This window comes from Vanessa cardui, chromosome 20 (assembly GCF_905220365.1).
Source record: "Vanessa cardui chromosome 20, ilVanCard2.1, whole genome shotgun sequence".
Lineage (NCBI taxonomy): Eukaryota > Metazoa > Arthropoda > Insecta > Lepidoptera > Nymphalidae > Vanessa > Vanessa cardui.
In genome coordinates this window covers 8,471,008-8,492,441 of record NC_061142.1, presented here as the reverse complement: position 1 = coordinate 8,492,441, position 21,434 = coordinate 8,471,008, and the positions used below count along the sequence as shown (strand labels likewise).

General features: G+C 32.6%; 1 protein-coding gene across 1 annotated transcript in view; it reads right to left on the bottom strand.

Moving 5' to 3' along the window:
- LOC124538226 (unc-112-related protein) overlaps nucleotides 1–21,434 on the bottom strand; it is a 30,929-nt gene that overhangs the window by 7,284 nt on the left and 2,211 nt on the right. Inside the window, exons 2-4 of the mRNA XM_047115209.1 lie at nucleotides 670–905; nucleotides 360–595; nucleotides 50–273 (exon numbers count right to left, since the gene is read on the bottom strand). Coding sequence (XP_046971165.1) covers nucleotides 50–273; nucleotides 360–595; nucleotides 670–905 — 696 coding nt within the window. The remainder of the gene's footprint in view (nucleotides 1–49; nucleotides 274–359; nucleotides 596–669; nucleotides 906–21,434) is intronic.

The following is a 21,434-nucleotide window of genomic DNA, read 5'->3' as shown; positions in this document are numbered from 1 at the left end:
CCAAACAAATTTCGAATTTACATGCTCGATTAATTATCAGTATTCTTACCCAACGTTCATTCTAGCGCGTTCCATCAAGGATTTCGGTGTAAGAAGTGACTCCCTTGATTGGCTATCTGGTTCAAGGGGAGAATCGGCCAAAGACAACTCCGCAAGTGAATCTAAAGCGTCGAGAGATGCCGCTCGTGGCGGGGTTCCGCAGTAACCTCCATCGCTAGAGCCATCGCTCTGTGTACTGTAGATATGGCCACCATAGCGACGCAGGGTTCCATTCTGATAAAAGGTAAATAAATTGGTATTGGTAACGTTATGAGATTCATTGAGGTTTCAAAGTTATACAAAGCTAATTGTGAGTATACCTGTTGTGATGCTACGGGTGTAGCAGACAAAGATCTAGGAGGCGGTGGTGTAGCAGGACACGCCAGAGATCTATCCAAGCTGTTGGAAGAACCTCTTGTGGCTGCAATGAACGTATTCGTGTCTGGGGCCTGTACCGATTTTATCTTTTTAGCCTCTTTCAAATTCTGATAATTCTGCTTTAAGTGCGACGGTTCCAAAGGGTAGCATAATGATAATTCTTCTGGATGCCGTATTCCTATAAATAATAATCCGTAAATAAATACCTTGGGAATATGTTAGGCAATATTTAGTATTTTAGTAAAGCCTTACCAAGACTTTTGCAAAGTTGCATTACAGCACTGAACGTGTCGATGGAGAAGTCAATTTTACAATCGATATATCGCAAGTCTGGGAGCTGTATTCTCAGAGGCTTGTGCATCGGCGTGAAGTGGAGTGCAGCATCTGCGTGGACTCCGTACTGGTCCAGCGTGTGTTTCGGTCTGGACAGCCATTTGTTGCGTGTGGGCCACCAAAGTGCGTGATCTGACCAGTCCTTTTTGAAATCTGAAATGATTATATTCAAAATTTAAGCAGAGTTTAATATAGTATAAAAGTATTAGTCAACATTGTTTTATCTTTGATTTTGTTTGAAAGTCAAAAGTACGCAGAACGGGCTAATATTAACAGAAATGTATACAGTATCAAGATTGATCGTATTACTGTTCGAACAGTATGACGTTAAAAAATGTACAAAACTTCATCATCCGGTCTTAGCACCACAGCTTGTCGGTCAGAAAAAAAACAAATAGAAACGACCAGCAGCTTTGTGACGTCATTGGTGTTTCTCACGATTTAGCGATGAACTAATATTGATTACGATATTTTAATTTACGTACTTATTGGTTAATACTTCAAATTTTTAAGCTAACAATCGTTTTGATTAATCGAATTGTTCTTCTTTAAACATAAATATTGTATACGCAATCGTATTTCTGTCGTGTAACAAAGAAAAAGTAGAGTTCAAGATATACTGGTCGTCATTTCTAGTAAACTCGGTCTTGTTTCATTTCTTTTTTATGAGTCACTTAAGTTGGACTTTCGTCTCGGTACTGTTATTCACCAAAGTATCATTGAGAAGTTAAAGAACATAAATGACGCACTTTTAAGACTTATTACTTACTTTGATAAATGCAAGTAAAAAAATTCAAATAATAATTGAAAAGCGAAAATTAAAAATATACAACCAAAAATAATTTCATAGCAAGTTCGAAGGAACTGAATACTTTACTGCTAGATATAGGTGCTCTCCAAAGGGAGTTTTTAATTTACCTAAATTACGAGAATACAACTGTTTATTTTATTGGGCTTTATATTAATCACTATTTTTAATTCAATGTGCGTTGATCAAACGATATTTGTATTCTCTTATTAGCAATGATCTAAATTAAATCTGAAATCATGATATGACATTAATTAACTAAATTATATTCTGAACCAAACATGAGTCATGAGTCCATTGAACTAAAAACTTTAGGTAACAAGCGTAATAAGTTCAACGTAAAATCTTAAATGGATTCTTATTTACTGTCCCCTCTACAATCAAAGATTTAGTGCTCTCTTACTTTGAAAGGGTATAAATTTCGTCGTGTAACACTTTATTAAACATGTTAACAATTTATGAGAAGCGATATTTCGTATAAATATATCAAAAACCTATGTATACTTATCGATTTTGTTTCAGTAATAATAAGTTAACGATGATAGTAAATAAAGTGGTGTATTCTTCTTAATCTATAGTAATATTATAAATGTGAAAGTAACTATGTCTGTCTGTCTATCTGTCGCTATTTCACGACCAAAACAATGAAACGGATTTATTAAATTTAGTGTGAAACAAACTCTAAAATAGACCATAGGCTTTTTTGTTTAACACATGATAACCATCCCCTTAAAACACAAGACAGATTTTAATTTAATTATCCGTCAAACATTAGGGTATTAAAGAAATAAATTTCATTATCAGTAAGGTAACGTCTAGTCACTCGGTGTTTAAATAAATTATACTTAACAAATAAAATCGAATTTGCATTTTTGCTGACTTTACACTTTGTCATCTTACACACACAAAGACATCTTATAAGGATGACGTCACTCACTTGTAATAATGTACGACGATAATAATTTAACGTAGAGGGGCGAGCCTTCGTGATTCATTACATCTATATAACACAATGTACACATTATATGCTCATCTTTACATAGTATAAAAGAAAGTCGATTACCGCTTTCTGTCCCTATGTATGCTTAGATCTTTAAAATTACACACCGAATTTTGAAGCGGTTTTCTTTAATAGATAGATTGATTCAAGAGCAATGCACAATATAGTAGGGGATGGCTGAAAAACTGTTAACATTGTAAGACAATCTGCTGTATATTTAGTACCAGCATTGTAAGCGCGCGAAGCCGGGGTCGTTAGTCAAAAGATAAACAAAGACCAGACATGCGATTTACATTTTTTTGCGTTACGACTAAATGTCAAGAGACAGCGTAAGTGTGGCACGAACACTTAAAATTTGAACTTTAAACTTGTCATCGCTCACTAACACAAATATATCGCCGTCGTGTTTTAACCTAAACGTTTTTACAGTTACTCGTAAAATGCCATAGCTGTATGGAATTCACTAAAATAACTTTCCTGTTATTTAGAGCTGTTCTTCTTATTACCACAGATCATTGTAATTGAAATAAAATTGTTTATAATTAAAGAGTAATTAAATAATACGAACGTTTTTGGAATTAAGTCATATCAAAGATGACGAAATCTTTAAGAAATGGAAGTTTTAAGAAACGTTGCTGAGGAAAATTTGTTTGATTTCATGTCACATATTGGTTAGTTACCAATGTAAAAATAACAACAGTTTTTGTATGTGTTTACCGAGATGTTTTGTATATTAATACACAAGTTAGTGACATATTTATTTCTTTAGGTAAAGTCGGTGAAGGAGATCAAAACAGAAAATAAAGTTTACGTGACTAGTTTTTCTTTTCATTTTTAAACCAAATAATAATATTCGGAACTTCTTACCGCTAATATTTATTATTCCATGTAAAACATACCAATGGAATGCGAGTAATATCCCCGGGACAGTAGTAATAACGTAAGGTTAAATGAAAACAACTATGACACAGATTATAAAGATTTGACGTTTATTAATAGTCTTGTATTTCTTAGAACTGGCCGTTCAAAACTTGACCTCGACTATGAGTTCGGACCGTGACTAAGAGTGACCAGCGTAAAATATGGCGAATTTGTTGAATATCGTTAAGGTCAAACACAGTCTAACAAAGTAAGGACAATGACAATGCTCTTATAGCGAGTTACGACCTTTTTGTACTGTTCCTAAATTTAACCTAAATTTGACTTCCAAAGGAATTATTTTTTTATTTTATACAAGATAAAAAACCTCCAATTTTTTTTAATTTAGAACGAACGAATAATCGTAATTTGAAGGAGGTTTTAGTCGAATCCATTTCAATCTTTTCTGAGGCTAAGTGGTGACTTGATAGGTACAGATCGAACCGTTGCACCCATATTTGTATCTTGATTGAGCCTTCTATGTCAATAATACTCAGTCTCCGCATCCTTAGTTCGATTTGTAATCCTTCCGTAGTCTGAGCTTTAATTTAAACTCGCTCATAGACCAAGCTTATTCATTCTTCTTCTTGATTAATTATCAAATCCCAGGTTGGGCTACTAAACATTTATTGATTTTTTTCGATCATAAAATTTCCAGTAACAGCTCAATGTTATTAGATACCAGAAAACTTCAAATTATTTTGAAGTTTTCTGGTATCGAACAGATACTTAAACCAAATTTTGGGAACCCAGTTTGAGATTAGAAAACGCACGCATTAAGGCTGTGAGTCTAACGGATTTTGACTTTGTCTATATAACAACACCTTCATTAATATATTTTTTATCGTCGCCATATGGCTAGCAGGCGACGGACCGTAACGAATAAGGGACCTCGATGCAATGTTCAACATTGCCCTCATGCCCCATGCCTCAGAAAGAATGTTAGGACCTCCTCCTTCGGTTGCATTGACTTGCCGATTCAATCATGAAAATCAGACAAAAGAAGCGCTCCTTTTGTGAAGTCTCATTTAAGCCGAATGAAATTGGTAATAATGATCAATTCAAATAAATTTAATCGCCTATTTATGCAATTATTATTCTTAGGAGTTAATTTATATGTAAAGGTATACATATCAAAGTTATGTATTATTATTTATGATGATGTTTGTGGTCAATGCGGTCAAATGTACTAAGGTAAATTCATCGTAATACCATTAGGCATTGAAGAGACGTCATTGTATATTCCTGAAAGGAAAAACCTTTTAATGACACAAGAATTAATAACTAAAATAAAATACCCCTACATAATCAAATCAATGGAAACACACGCAGACAAATTCTGCAATTATAATGCTACAGCAAATATTCGAACAATTTTATTAAGATAGCGCTAATCAGCGATAAGAATAACCGATAAACCAAAGACGAAGAGGTTACTACACGAGTCCTTGAGATACACATCGAAGTATTTTAATTAGCCCTTACGTAATTGAAGTTGCTGTTCGCTTGAGATTAATTAATTATTCCAACAGTCCTTTAACTGTACCTTTAATGGTCGCGATGTCAATATCGAGGTGCAAACAAGCCTTAAGTATTTACGAAACAGTACTCATCATCACAATCTTACGATGCTAAACATAAAGATTATTTTGCAACAGGATGGTCATCTCGTTAAATACTGTCAGCCATATTCGATTCTTCATGCATATGATCTTAAAATAGACGCTTAGCAACTCTGAATTGTTAGCGAGTGATTTCCAAGAATGTCTCCGATCTATCGGAATTCATAAGCTATTTTTGATTGGATTATGCACAGTTATATTTCGACGTAAATCTTAAGTTCCACTTTTATTTGAATAAAAAAAGAACTGCATTGTTATTCCTACCATACAAAAGGTTGTCTGAAAGACATATTGTTTAGTTTGAAGTACTTATTCTTGAATCTTTTCTCGTATTTGTCTGTGCCACAATTTATAGGTGTAATTTTAATGTAACGTATGCGTTACAAAATTTATCATATTTATCTTACAATGTAAAGTCAATAGTAATTGCGGTCACGAATGTAACGAGCGTAATAGGTTACAGAACATCAGCTTGTTTCAACACAAACCGTAGCTAACTCAAACACATTTCTTTATGATGGTATTGTTTCGTAAGACATCACTAATTATATAGATATTCTCGAGTTTATCGACAGTTATGTAGGACAAGACGGCTTATTTCTGTCGCTTCCTGGACTGGCGTCTCGACGGAATATTTCAATGATATCGTCTGAGCTATCTGAGCATAACGTATAATGATTTATATGGTACCTAATGACATATCAACGCAAAACTGTAGGAAGTTTCTCAACTATAAACATTAGTTCTTGATAATGATTGACACAATCTATATTGGTTAACTTTCAATTTATTACATATAGAACTAGCGACCGGCCCCTGTTTCGTACGGGTGAAATACTGATAATACATAAACTATACCATATTAGAAACTTCTAAAATAGGCAGTATTTCTTTACTATATTGTCTATGTATAATAAAAATCCGTTACGTAATTTTGAAGAAATAAGCATACATAGGGACATACGGCGGTGAACAACTTTGTTTTATACTATGTAATGATGATATAGGTGTTGAATTAAAGTATATTAGTATTGAATATAAAAACAATATAAATGTACTAAGCGTTACGAAAGAAAACATATATAGTATTTGAAAAAAGAACCATGAATAAATTATATTCAATAGCACAGCTGTTACTGTTACTGTAGAATATTATGATCTTTTCAGACACCAAATTTCCTTACTAATGATAGCCCAGGTATCGGATATACCTAAATAAAAATACACACTGACCTATTTTAAAGACTGGAGGTAATCAAACGGATGCTAAAGCCACGAACTAGTCCGGTCGTAATGTCATGGTTTGCACTTTACAGAATAAATATCTACTAAAATGTTACCACGCAGACGACTCTGCACTAAAGTTTAAGTAGCTTGCTTACACGAACATGTATGCTCGGTAAATATAAAACAGGCAAAGTAATTAAAACGAGCCGTTATCTGTTGAAGTGAATAAATCTCTAAGTGACTCGTAAAACAAACAAAAGGAAAACAGCCGTATGCTTTCATGGTTTTTGTTTGGACTCGAACGATTTACTTTGGGGTCAATATAATGTTGTGACTTGCATCTCTATTTTATAATTTTCTTAATTATAATGGTTTCTGTTTCTGACCACAAGAATTAAAAACAATTTTATACTAATTTTTTTCTAATTTACAATCCTCCCAATAAAAGCACTCTATTACAAGAACGGACCCATAATATATCCTTGTAGCACACCTTTTTATTCTTGGCATTTCGTTGTACTGCACAGCACGCCCCGTCTTTAGATTACGTTATGGATTATAAACAACTGATATGCATGATATTTCATATAAGAACCATAATTTTAAGCGTTATTGCATTGTAATAGGGTCTATTTCAGCAGCATCGAAAGCTTTTCATATATCTAAGAATACATCCGTTGTTAATAACTACTGACCGCTACTGCTGGTTATTAAACAAACTCTTTATATATTAACTTGATGCACATTACGTTTACAATTTTTAATAGTCTTTTAAATTTTTGTCTGTCCGAATTTCGATCACAGTCCTCTATTTCAAAGACGGATTATTTAAATAGAAGATATTAAGGTTTGGTTTCCATTCCCTCATTGTTAAAGTCCATGCGACATTCTTGATACGACTCGAGTGATCAGGCTCTTTTAGCGAAATTCTGCAGTACCAACTTCCTAACTTAGAGCTGATACTGAGAATTCTTATTCATCAAGACCATTCTATTACTCCAGTCAACTGTTAAATATCTGTTAGATAAATATTCTAGTATGGTAAATGTGTATTGTTGTTACACTGTTGCTTTAAAGACATTTGTTACATTGAATCATGCGAATAAATTATCTTTTCAATATTAATATAATGATGATCATAATATAATGAATCAGCACTCTTAAAATATTGTTAGATCAATAGATCATGATCACATCTGTAACAACAAAAAGTAGAAAAATATATGGTTGTCTGATTTCACTAACTTTCTCTAAGCGAGTAATTATTTTTCGACAAATGCTATTAGAGAAAGTGAGACTACGAAAAAGATACCGTGCTGATAAGATACGTGACAAAGTACATTGAAACAAAACCTTTTTTTATGAAATGAGAACCAACTTATTTTACAAAGATCTTTACAAACAGCAAATAATTTATGATTTTATCTAAGATTCACACAAACAAAACATTGTAGCTATAGTAACATCAGCGTAGAATTCCAAACAGTTGCCCTTATATGAAGAGAGGTATTGGTGACATAAGCGCTAAGTGGGCGAACGAACAACCCACGGCTTCCGTCGTGGAGGCAGCCGACCACCTGATAGGGAACTTATAGAACCACGCGCATATAAACGTTCTATAAATTGCAATTTTTTTCGTTGCTTCTCTAATCGAATAAGATCAGAAACAACATTTAAAACTGGGAGTCACTCGCGGCTTCGCTCGCGTTTTACGGTGTTGGTTGTCATGTGTTAGGCAAAAAAGTAGCCTATATTCTTTCTTGGAGTTCAAGTTTGCTTCATACCAAATTTCGTCAAATTCAGTTCAGCGGTTTGGTCGTGAAAGAGCGACAGACGAACAGAGTTGCTTTCACGTTTATAATATTAATATACATAATATACTTAGACAATTAATTTGCTTAATGAAATATCTATCTAAATTCAGAATAAATGTAAACTTATCTGATGATATCAGTTGTCACTGTAGATATGATTTTTAATTCAATAAAAATTCACGTGAAGATAAAAAAGAAACAAATGCTATCGAATATAAAATAAGATTTATAGACTAGATTATTGCTTATATAAAAATATCTCTCTCAAATACCTAACAATAATTGCGTCAATCATAGTAACGTGTTATCGTTATGCACTAAGTGGAACATATAAACATTCGCATTACTCATTGTTTCATTTAGATAAGGTGACCTTTAGCCGGCCTCGACTATCATCTATAACGTCGTCAATGCAACGCCAGGATGAACGATTCGTATTGCCTTATATGGTTATATCAATAATTACATTGCTTTAGTTGGAGCATGACGTAATAGCAATAACTCGTTGCATACGATGGAAATAAAAATAATATGTTTTCACGCTAAGAAATAAACAAATATAAACACACATTTGTTGAATAAATCTATTACATAAATTTACAGCCTCAACGAAATGTTTATCGTCTGAGAGATGATGCTATTTGCATAGCGCTGTCTGCGACTTCTAAGATCAAAGATGAAATTCAGGACATTTGAGATTCTCATTAGGAGCATACAAAGCCATAATCAAACGAATATGAGTCGCGTTTCATCATTGGACATTTGTTATTTTCGAGACGAGATGTGGGTTGACGCCGTAGGATTTAGTTCAATATGTAGGTGTTTGTTAATGTTGTTAAGTTAATATTAACAATAAAATCCACCGCGTTATATTTCTCAACCAGGTACTAAAGAAGAACCATTATAAGTAAAATTCTAACCTCTTTATTAAATTATAAAGTTATAAACACAATTCTTATAGTCAACGATAAATCAACAACTTATCGGAAAAGAAAATAACAAAACCCAAAAAGAACCGACGTTATTCAACTCAGATTTTTCTTTAAATTTTGTAACAAGTAACAATGTCTAAAAAAACAACCAATCGCGATCGCGGCGATCGTTTCTTTCCCAAGGTGTGCTATCATCCATGAACTCACTAATTCTCTAATAACCTTTTGCACAAAAATTGTTCATTGTCTTTTTTTTTAAGTTTAGGAATAAAAACAGCTTAAACGCTGCTCTGGGTAACTTGGTTGTAAAACCGCATTGCCCACAACAAAGGTTTAGTACCTTTTTTTTGTTAGGAGTATTAAATTTTCCGAGTCTCGTGGACTATCAAATAAAAGATCAAAGCCTTTATTACGTCCCTAAGATAAAATGGGCATAAAGGAAACCTGTAAAATGAACGGTCTGGAAATCAGTGAATTATCTCTGATTTTAGCGACAATTATCACGGAGAACATTAAATGTGGCATCAGGTCAAGTAAAAATTGATAGATAATAGATATCAATAGATAAACTCGCAGATTTTTATCATAGGTTATGTGTATCGTACTTTTCCAGTAAGATAACAATATATTGAACAATGTCGTGCTATGAACCTAATGTTAGATCATTATTTATATTTTTGGTTAAATAGAAGTTTCTTTTGAATCTGACTGACTGCATTGTTTGAAAATCCACGTTTATTACAAGTGGAAAAAAGTGATTAACGTGACGTTGTTACGCAATTCTTCATTACGATTAACTGAACAATTAAACTCGTGGACGTATGTTGATAATATAATTATTTTTCCATTTGTTACTAATAACAGAAAACCGTCAGAAATAACAGGACGAGTGCCATTAAACAAAAACTTGTGCTTGTATTATATGAAGATTGTATTTTAATAATCTAGACAATTGCAATGCCAAAATTTCGTTCAAAACAGCTAGCTATGAAACTTTAAAAACGCCCACTTGCATTCAATCAAAAGGTCGCTCTCAAATGGGCAGTCATTGAATTCATTCATTAAGATGGTACAGCTGGTTATAGTAATTCGAAACCATATTAAAAAGCTTGAATAATTGACTAATTGAGTAGAGGTTTGATTTAGACCGTTTGTTTCACATTTCAACATAATATTGGCATTGGTGATCAAATCAAGACGTGAAGAAGAATATTTTAGTATAAATTATTGTTAGAGAATGAAAGAAAAGATAGAATGTATTTGAACTTCTTTACTTATGGCTCCCAAGGGAAGAATCCAGCTTACCTTTACCTGAAAACAAAGAAAAACAAATTAGTTAAATAATATCGCAATTAAGTGTTGAATATCAAGAAACACAAACAGTCAACAAACACACAAAAAATTTGTAACATAGCCACGATTGAAGATAACATTAGCATATAGTACAACATGCGCCTACTCATGTGAATTTGGTGGGCGAAGAGTGAAAGTAGTCTCTAGCAATAAAACAGATAATCCATGGCAGATTATCTAAATATTACACAGATCAAAATAATTATTGCATAATTTAAAAAGCTAGATCATCAGAAATATGAAACGATTGTGACTAGAGTTATAGAAAATAGACGAGAATTCAAAACACGCAGTTTATATTTAATTACATAAATCAACAATATTTCTTAAGTGCCATCATTAATATAACGATTGTTAATTTCAAATCACAAATATACCTATCAGTTAGTTATAATGGTCATTATTTCATACCCAATTAATATAATTGTATTCCATAAATATGGAACAGTACTTTATCCTGTACATACGTGTATTTAAAAATGTATGGGTTTTGTTATATAAATCTTATACAAACATGGTTTTTACACAGGAAAACCCTTAAATATATATATGCTTTAACAGTTGAGTTTACAAATTATCTTATATGTTTTTCATGTTCATTTGCATCAGCCCGAAAACCTTCAAATTATGTCTTAATATTGTCAAAATTGCAATATGATATAAATCTCAATATCTGTTTTCGAATTGATATAGCGATCGTATCACGTCCAAATAATATCAAACGGAATTACTAAAACTCCAAACGGAACTTAATTATTGGCTTAGTAACCGTGTTCACGAGACTACTAATTAGATAGTCTGTGGAACGCTACAATTAACAATTGTAGAGCAATTATCAATTGAGGCGAGATATTCTAAAGCCACCTATTAGCGTGTTACGGTTAAACAAACTCCTCGAAACCTCAAAACTGTTTCGAATGAAATTCTACATCCTTATGTTGAAATATAATGAATATTTTAACCTAAGGATTCCTTATCAGAATCGAGTTCAACGTACTCCATTGATAAGTATATGTTTCATTTCATCACAAATGTATGTAATGGAGGACATGTAGCACAAATCTTGGTTAAGCAAATATTTAACCGATAAAAAGATTAAACAAAGAAGCTCAGAGAAATATTTCTGCGCTGATAAATTTTATCTTATCATCATTTTTCTCACATATTGCCAAAATATTTACTATCTCAGTTTTAGTTGAACGATACGGTGGGAAATGCATTTGATGGAGTGCATTACGAAGCTAAATATACTCTTCGGTCGAGTAGGTACCGATATTAAAGTATGTAGGAGTAACGACTGCCATCATTCACTTAGCACATTCGCAGATCGCCATCTTGGCCAATCAAGTCGTTAACCTATGACTGACACTAGTAACAAAGTTCTCTATCGCTAAGTCATGTGCAGAAGACAAAGGCAAGTTCACTCACTAAGTCCTTAGATATTTCAAATATTTATTACCATGCTAAAATAAAACGCTTCTAGAATCACGAATACGATTACCGATGTCTTTAATTTTACAATTATGAGCTTCTTTGAGAGATTTACATTTCACATCATAAGTCACGGCATTAACGTCATAAAAAATTTTACAGCCATCTGGTATAACAGTTACTATCGTAATTGTAAGGGATTGAATTCTATTTTTATTTCTATCTGTATTTAAGTTCACGAGGCTATACATTACATTAACTACGATATGAGTTAAGAATTTAGTGGAACTACATTTTGACGGTACAATTTATTCAAAATTAAAGAGCCGAGGTTTAATTATAATGCAAGTGAACAAGTGTCACTTTCTTAACGTACAGCCATTACACGTAAGATGTATTGAACCAGCTTTCGCTGTCTCAAAAAGGGAGGTCGGTTCAGTTATAAAAATTATAGGTCCAGTATAGAAAGTATTAAATTCACTGTTCATTTTAAACATTGATGAATGTGTAAAGCGTCGAATGAGAAATAATATTTTACGTATATATTTCTCTAAATAGGCTTATTATCAAAACAACAAAAAAATATTTAAATCAGTGACAACTTACGAAAGAATTTTCCTGTAAAATACGTATGCTGACTAATAGACAAGTTTTTAAAACAAAGTAGTACATCCTCGTATTAAACAGATTATATGACGTCATCATTTTTATGATGATACATTTTGCTGTTAATTCACATGACGCGGAGAGTAAAGGTTACAGAACACAGACATGAGCCAAAACGAGGTTCACGTTAGACCATGACCGACTTTTTATATTTATTGAGGCAAATCAAGTGGACAAGACTCTGTTGAGAAAATCGTTGTCGACGATTACAACCGATAACAGTAATATCCATATTACGATAAAAAAAATCAGAGTAGTGTCTTTGTGGAGTAGTTTTTTAACATGTTTACCATGACCTTTAGAAGTCAAAACTAATACCATATTTAGAGTTTTTGTTTATTTATTCGCATTACTTTGTAATGTAGCTTATAAGTAGCGACTATGATTAAATTCAGACAACGCGTCTTATGTTTCTCTACTATCAAAACATTTACATTACATTACAGACTGCAAATGTATTCATATACTGTAAAAAGGACTTCGTTTTACAAACGTCTCGGTCAAAAGTCCATGTAAGGTTATAGTAAATTTTAAGTGCTTTAAAAATAGATACGAAGTAACGTCATCACTGTTACGTAATTATTAGGCTTGGCACGTCGATTTGTAAAGTTAAAAATACACTTTCAAGTAAATTAAGAATGATTTTCCCATTTAAAAAGTACAACGCGCCTCTTCATCGTCTTCAATCATCGAAATCTGTTATTCGAACCCAAATTCATTCGGTTTGGTCAATTTCTCTTGAAGTAATTTAAGTCATAAGGTATACACGTTTAAGATTTATAGCGCGCATGGAATGTTGTATTTTGTTACGGTTTTTGGAACGCATGCGTATGTAACAATGGCTCCCAAAAACGAAAGGCGTGGGTTTTCTGACAAACGATCTGTTTCCCATGGCCTTTGTGGTTTAACTATGACTGATGGATTGCATCCGTTTTAGCTGAAAGCCTTTCTACTAAATTAGCTTTTATGAATCGCAACTCTTGCGAAACTGTATACATGTATATTCTAAATCTACGCACGATTTAATCTATAAAATACAAGGTTAAAGCAAACATGATGATGATTTAATGACATTAATCAAACTGCAATGTCTACTTTTAAAGTGTCATTTGATTGAAATCTGAGCGTTCCAAATTACGAATACTATAAATCGGCGCCATATTTACGCGGGCGCCATCAATGTGCGGGTGCGGTGCGCGTGCGCAGGGCGGATACGCACATTATAAATAGCAAGTTGTCTATTTTCGTCGGGACACAGCGCCGAGAGCAGGCCATGTGCCACCAAAGATGTCTGGGTTCCTATTTGTTAAAATTAATTGAATTGCTATCGCAATGAGTCACTTGTTCTAGTCCTAGTTGAATAAATAAGTTATCAACCAAAACAATAAATTTAATAAAATTAGATTAATGGCAACTTTTATACTTATGACATGTATTTACCATTGCAAAAAATTATAGGTACATTATTTAAAAACAGCTTAAATTATTTTCCCTAAACCAATAGATAATGAGACCAAAAAAAAGTTTCTTTATTACTAAAAAAAATATTCTTGTCAATAATTTCTCATCAATGTTGATTTGTTGTTACTAAATCATAATACAAATACTCAGACATTCCATTCTCCTGATACGTACAATGCAAGTTAGGTCAGGGGCTAATGCTTGTGTTTACAAATATTTATCTCTCCACTTACCACCGTCCAGAGCGTTCCGCGTGGGAACTTACACTTATCATTTGTGATGAATCCGAATTTATATCTATGAGTATACTATGATACTTATTTTAAGCGCCTTAAAGGCGATAGTAATCGTAAAAGCATGACTTAGCAATGCAATTTGCAGTTTCCAGTATAACCATGGGAACGTTCGTAATTTTCGATCTTTTAATCACGTAACGAAAATCGTTGGCATTCTTGCAATTGGGAAATGAGTTAGCTACAAATAAATAGCAAATTTGTATAATAAATTATGTAAAAATTTACAATTATTAGTATTCAGTAATCTACTACTAATGTTTTATGTTTACGTTACCAAACATTTGGTAAGTAAGTACGTCAAGTTATACGAAAAATGTTACTACAACCGTTTTTACGACAATTTTAAATATTTTTTCAATTTAATACGCAACAATCATTAATATTCCGTTGTGGTTTACGACATGCGGGTGGTCACGTAATGGGTTTAAACTCGATTTTAATTTCATGGATCCATCTCGATCATCGTAAGAATGACTTGCTTTCTACGTTTTAATAAATGCAGTTTTATTATTTACTAGATGTTACCCACGGCTTCAATCGAGTTTAAGGGGTTTAGTTGTCATGAGTTGGGCAAAAAAGGTACCCTATGACCTTCCTTGAAGTTCTAATTTTCTTCATATCACATGTCATCAAATCCGCTTCAGCGGTTTCGTAGTAAAAGAGCAACAGACAGACACACAGTATTATTTTCGCATTTATTATAATAGTATAGATTTCATAATAATTCTGTGATATGATAAATGGGGCGAAGAATTACCCAAATTAGGCATTGGTAATATTACGCTGAATACTCACTTGCTGATCATTTATTTGATGCTGAAACGGGAGCCAGTTTTAAATAACATGACGTGTATGCCAGGAGCAAAGTGTTCGAATATTTTCAGTACATTGACCTGCCTCACAACGAGCCCCCCTACTCAGGACGGCTTCTTTGCGGATTACAACAAAACCGGATTTTATGGCTAAATTCGGAACAAAGGTATTTATTAATAAACCTACTTAAGGACATTACTTGATGCTAGAGAAGATACATAAATAATCTCTATTTTAATGTTATAAATATCACATTTCAATGCAGTAACAAATACAGAGACTATTTATACACATTAGCTAATATATGTCTCAAACAATGTACCTATTCACATCACAGACGATAAGTCAATATTATTCCCTTGGCATTTTGCATAAAACATGCATGTATGAACACATGCGCTTCGTAAAATAAATAATAAAGATGAATGAGACGTCACCGATGAATATAAGCTGTGTGAAGATATGTTATTTATAAATGTTTAATACAATATAGGATATAGATTCTCCTCTCAAGAACAAATGGTCCGTAATAAATCGAAACCCAATTTTAATAAACTAATTCCACGAAGTATGGATGTTGATTTACAACATAATTTCGCTGAGGTACATTACTAACCTTCTCGGTACGTTAAACAAAATAACATCACGTCACAAACTAATTATATCATACGGGGAAAATTAATTATTTTAGTGTCGGTTATTACCAGAATTAAAAATTGTGACGCCATTCTGCCCTAAATAATTACCTCTAGAATTACAGTTTATTTATAGTAATATTTGAATTTTAGTAAATTAAAATGATAATGAACAAATTTAATCTACTAATCTTTAGCTACTAGCAACTGAGGTTTACATAACAGATTATTACATAAAATTAAATACGAAAATTACATTCAATAGTCCCATACGATAAGATAATGACGACGATAACGATTTTAAAAAGGAAGTATTTAAGAAAATGACTTTAAATATATATGGAGTTAAGAACAAAGGATGAGTTAAGCATTTGCGTTAATGGATCGGTAAACAAGAGGAGTGGTGATATGAACCTTGACCCAGCGACCGCTAAAAACATGTAAATGACAGGAACATGATATCACACAAAATATAAATGATCATTGTAAATGGCTAAATATTAAACATGTATTCGAAGAGTATTTGAAATATTTTAAGTACCGGTTCTTATAGAGTATCATTGTTCTTGAAAAGATATATCTTTTCTCATTTTTCACGTGTAATCCACCCAAGATCGATCGCAGCTTCAGAAGAGTTTTATTATAACTTAATTACTATTACCGTCTGAATACTATAACGGTTTCTGGTCACTTTATTTGAAATATCTTGGATTTTTTCTTGATTGCCAATTGCTTTTTTATCGCCTTAATTAGGTTAAATATGATTGAAAATTTACTATTTTTGAGATTTGTCAATTTGAGGTACACAACTGTGACAGAGGGCAAGTGCCCTAGCTTGTTTATTAACCAATGCAGACCGTTGATTTTCAAAAACATTATTGGTGTTGCAATTGGGATCAATGTTATGCAAAACTAGTTCATTTTTATATATAGGCCAATGAGCGTTGAAGGCTTTACGATACCAAACGTATTCTCAATTGTATTTGATTGTATAGTTGGCGTAATGTCAACAACAGCTGTTAGGTACGATTTAAAATAGTGCGTAAGGCATTTGTTAATCACCGGATGCAGACATGACGTGGCACGTCCGAAGGATTTTTACCTTTGAATTTACATATTTATTATCGACTAATTAAAATTATCTCGTGTTGAACAATTTATAACTCTTTTGAAAGTAAGCTTTATGTCAGACTCAATGATGCTGTAGTAAAGAGATATGTTATTAATGCGCAAAAAATGAAGACTAGAAAACGTCCTAATTGGGACGTTTGCCTTTAGTTGTTTTACGTAGTAATACGTTATAATACATCATAATTACGTAGTAATACGTTTTGCGTAATTAAAACATCTAGTTATCCCTTTTATTTATTGTTTTTATCAAGCTAGCCTTTTTACTTTTAATGAAATGTAAAAATAAACGGTCCCCGGCGCGGCACACATTTTTCTGTTGTTTAGTATGGATATAACATATCTGTTAATTAGAATATCATTGGTCAGAGTCATAAAATTTGAGCAAGATTTCAACCTCGACCTTTGAAGTAATCCCAATTGATTGGCAACACGTAAAATGTACTTTTCAATGATTTGAAGGTTTTATTTTGAGATCTTTGATGAAGATTGATATAATGTTTCATATAAAGACACATGTACAAATTAAACAGTTACATACGCTTGTATATATAACGATATATTTAGTCATTACAACACATTACAACAGAAATACTAGTATTGTTGATATCAGTGTGGGGAACCAGCACAGGCTCGAGTGAAGTCAGACGATTATAAATAGAAATTTGAATGGAAACATGTTTAGCTTGGAATTTCATGGAACGATTTATGACCACAATATTATAAATCAACTAACAAACATGAATTTCTAAGAAAAAAATATATTTTGCTTTATAAAGTTTATTTTCTTGCTTTAAACGTAAAAGCAGAAATGGCGTAACACATTACAATATTCAATTGATTTAACCTTCGTCAATCAGTGCATTAAATTGTGCTAATTTTGCCGATCTATCGTTTTAGCCTGAATGTGTCACTTGTCAAAGATAATTTTATGTAATTTATCGAAATAAATTATATCGATTAAATTTAAAACGAATCTTTATCGACTTTTATTCTTGGTATTGAGACCATTCTCGCTAATGATATTTGATGTAACATCATAGTGAGTGACTAGTGCTGTGAGTGTTATTATGGTTCAGTGACGTCACCAGCGGCCGAGGCAAAACCGGTATCACTGATGCGTGACCGCTACAGTCATATGCGATCCTGAATCATCCAGCATAATGTTGCACCTTTAAATATTCCATGTCCAAGATCTAACTGAATTTATATTAAAATATACGCAGACCATTCAAGAAAATACACAATAATGCTTGCTTCGCAAAGTTTAATGTAAACATTGATGGAGTGCCAATGAATATCACAAATTAACCATTCACTGAAGTTTTACGAATGCTGACATCAATGTGGAATAAAACTACTCACATAACATTAATTTATGTCACTATATTAATTTACCAATCGATACATATATTAATTATCCGGTAATTGTATGTTAATTATGCTTTTAAGGCCCATTTTTGAATCTACTTTTCTTCTCCACTGCCCGTTCAAAATCAATCGCCTTTTGTTTTTCTCGTGCCAGACAGTACCAGCTCGCCACACCACTCCACGAGAGGAAGTGACGGGAGTCCCCTAATACGGTGTTGAAAACCGAATCAATAATTATACTAATAAATGTTATTTCAATTAAATTTATATAAGTAAGTTTAAAAAATCATGACAAATGTAAATTTCAATCCCAGCGTTAACTCAAGCAATAAGAACATAGCAAAATGTATCTAATTAGTCCATTTCTGGGCTTAAAATATGTTTATATTATCCAGGCTAACTGAAAATAACAATAGGAGATTAACTTAAAGAGGCACTATTTTCCAACATGGACTATAATTTATACCACGAGCCATTGTATGGGGAAGTGAACCATACAAACATGTGTCATATTTGCATAACATAGGAAAATGTACAATGTACCGTTATTCACGATGCAAAAGGTTAAAATCGAATAGCACAAATAGTAGCTAAAACAAAACATAATCTTGGACAGGAAATACATAATGATCTTCTTAAATGTATCGGTTATTCCATTAGCATTTTAAATAAAATAGAATATTACATTTATTAGCGACGCCTAGATACTTCACATACCATTAATACAAAGCGTACAGAAATAGTTCAAGTAACCACAATCAATTATAATGACTAGTTACATATGCTTATCGCTTATAAAGTATCTTAGTGTATCAATTAATATATAATGAGATATAAATGAAGTCTTAGATAATGACACAATGATAAAACAAATTAATATAGCTCAGACTGCTGAATGTTTATGACATAAAAATAGTAATTCAACATATTATTTTTCATTCATTTGCATGTATGAATAGATCTGTTCACTCACAAAGGCACGCCCCTCCTCGATAAATAATCGACGGCTATTAACAGATATAACCCGATTTGTATTTTTTCTGTCTGTATTTCTGACATTAGTCATTTCACGTACATCAAGACTTCTTGTAAGAACGAGTGTCACTCATACTAATACACGACGTAAAATTTAGCGCGACCTCATCATGGAATCGATCTATACTCAGAAATGTAATTCTTAAACACATCTTCTTTCTATCTACAATAGATCCTTTCATTCATTTTATAGAATGTCACTATCATAATGAACTTACAATGCTGGTTTTAGCTTCACAAATGACTTAAAGTGTAGTTAAACTTTTACGCATAAAAAGCAATTAGCTGGTGTGTTGGAAGGAAAGGGACAGGAATGCGTGCGACCGTTAGCGTCCGGTAGCTAGCCCTAGTTGGTGACAGACAAACACCAGAACCACTTGGGATCTTACCAATCTTATGGTTATATTTCATGCCCTAGCCCTAAACTAAGTGACTAAAATTGTACTCATATTTTTGTATAGTAAATGTATAATCCCCAAACATTTATTTGTGAAGGTACCTAATATGGTAAAATACAATGCGTTAAGCATAAATTGACACGACCAAAGTGCTGTCAGAGGGGATTTATTATTAAAGTTCTGGGATGCACATTATCGCATAACATTTAGTGATAGCCCACGTAACCTCTAGTTGACAGACACATCCTGATAATGGAAAAAGCTCTCTCGAATAATTATATCGCATGGAAATTAACCAGACAACTTCAACTATGTTAATCTCAAATCAAATAACTTGTGCAGGGGCAATTTTATGCAAAATTTATTGATGTCATTGATACAATGGATAAACGTTTCCTTTTCAGTAAATGCAGCCAAAACGGGAAACACTACTTGAATTTTACCTAAAATGTATAACAATAAAGAATAAATTATAAATGTTCTGTATATCCTCGGCTTTCGATAGCTTACATTATGAACCTAAAGTAAAGTTGTTTTTGGAAAGCAATGGTTCCATTTGCGTTCACAATCTATGCTAAAATTAATGTTAAGTCAATGTCCTGTACCAATTGAATATGTACCTCATCAACATTGAGGAACAATGAGCGGATGATAACGCCTTATCTCTGTCGGCTGGCGGGGAAGAGGCGCCGGAAACATACGACAACATGGCGGCTTCTCGGTATATGCGCGAACGCAGCGTAAATGATATCAACTACTTGAAAGACGTCTTTACAAATTGCAACATTCGTTTGAGTGATATCGCAATATAAATACCCCTTGTATTTATGTTTTTTTCAACTTAAACTTATATATTTCAATGCCATTATGTTTGCTTTTTAAATAGACATTTTATCTTATGTCCACGTAAATATAGATACAGTATCATACACAAACAATCAGTAATCTAAAGAATTTCATTGTTATGTAATTAATAAATAATACTTAATGACATACTTATTTGCTTGAAATTTATTTTTAATTGAAATTAAATGAACAAATTAAATTCAAACGAAATTAACATCTTCGAAATGAAAATCAATTTGCATTATTAGCAACTACACTATTTATGTCTATATTCTTCAGTGAGAATTTTCTACGGTATGTTGTTTAATTCATTTCCTTTTTTGTCATAAAGAGTGGTATTTAAGTGGACTATGCATTTAACCTGTTCAAGTAGTTTACAATTAAGGCGTGATTATGCAGGTGAAACCAGGTTTTGCAACATAGTTTCATAGATCACTCAATTTCCTTTCTCTTCAATTAAGATCATGGTTTAAAGGCAGAATCGATTGCATCAAATGTATGTTGCACACACGATTAGGCATCCGTGCATACAAAATATACATGCATACGAAACTTGCATATTTTACTCATTTTTTTTTTTTAAGATTATCAAACAAAGGCACAAGTTAGATAAGTCTTGTTTGATCGTCTTAGTGTCTATGGTTCATAATTATTTATCACGCATACACAATACAATTTACATTATAATATTGTTCATTGAATAGATGCTGAATAATTCATACTATTGGATAACAGTGGGCGAATATCGACCGCCATTTTGAAAGTTATCCTATACTATTTGCGTAGGTGCAAATTTTATGGTCACACTAAAATATTCAATTTATTTCGTTCTTACTTACTAAAATCTGTTTACATCCAAAAAAGTTGTACACCCAAAATTGATTATCATTTTTTTGCATCTAAAGCGTATCCTAGTAATGTACGGTACGT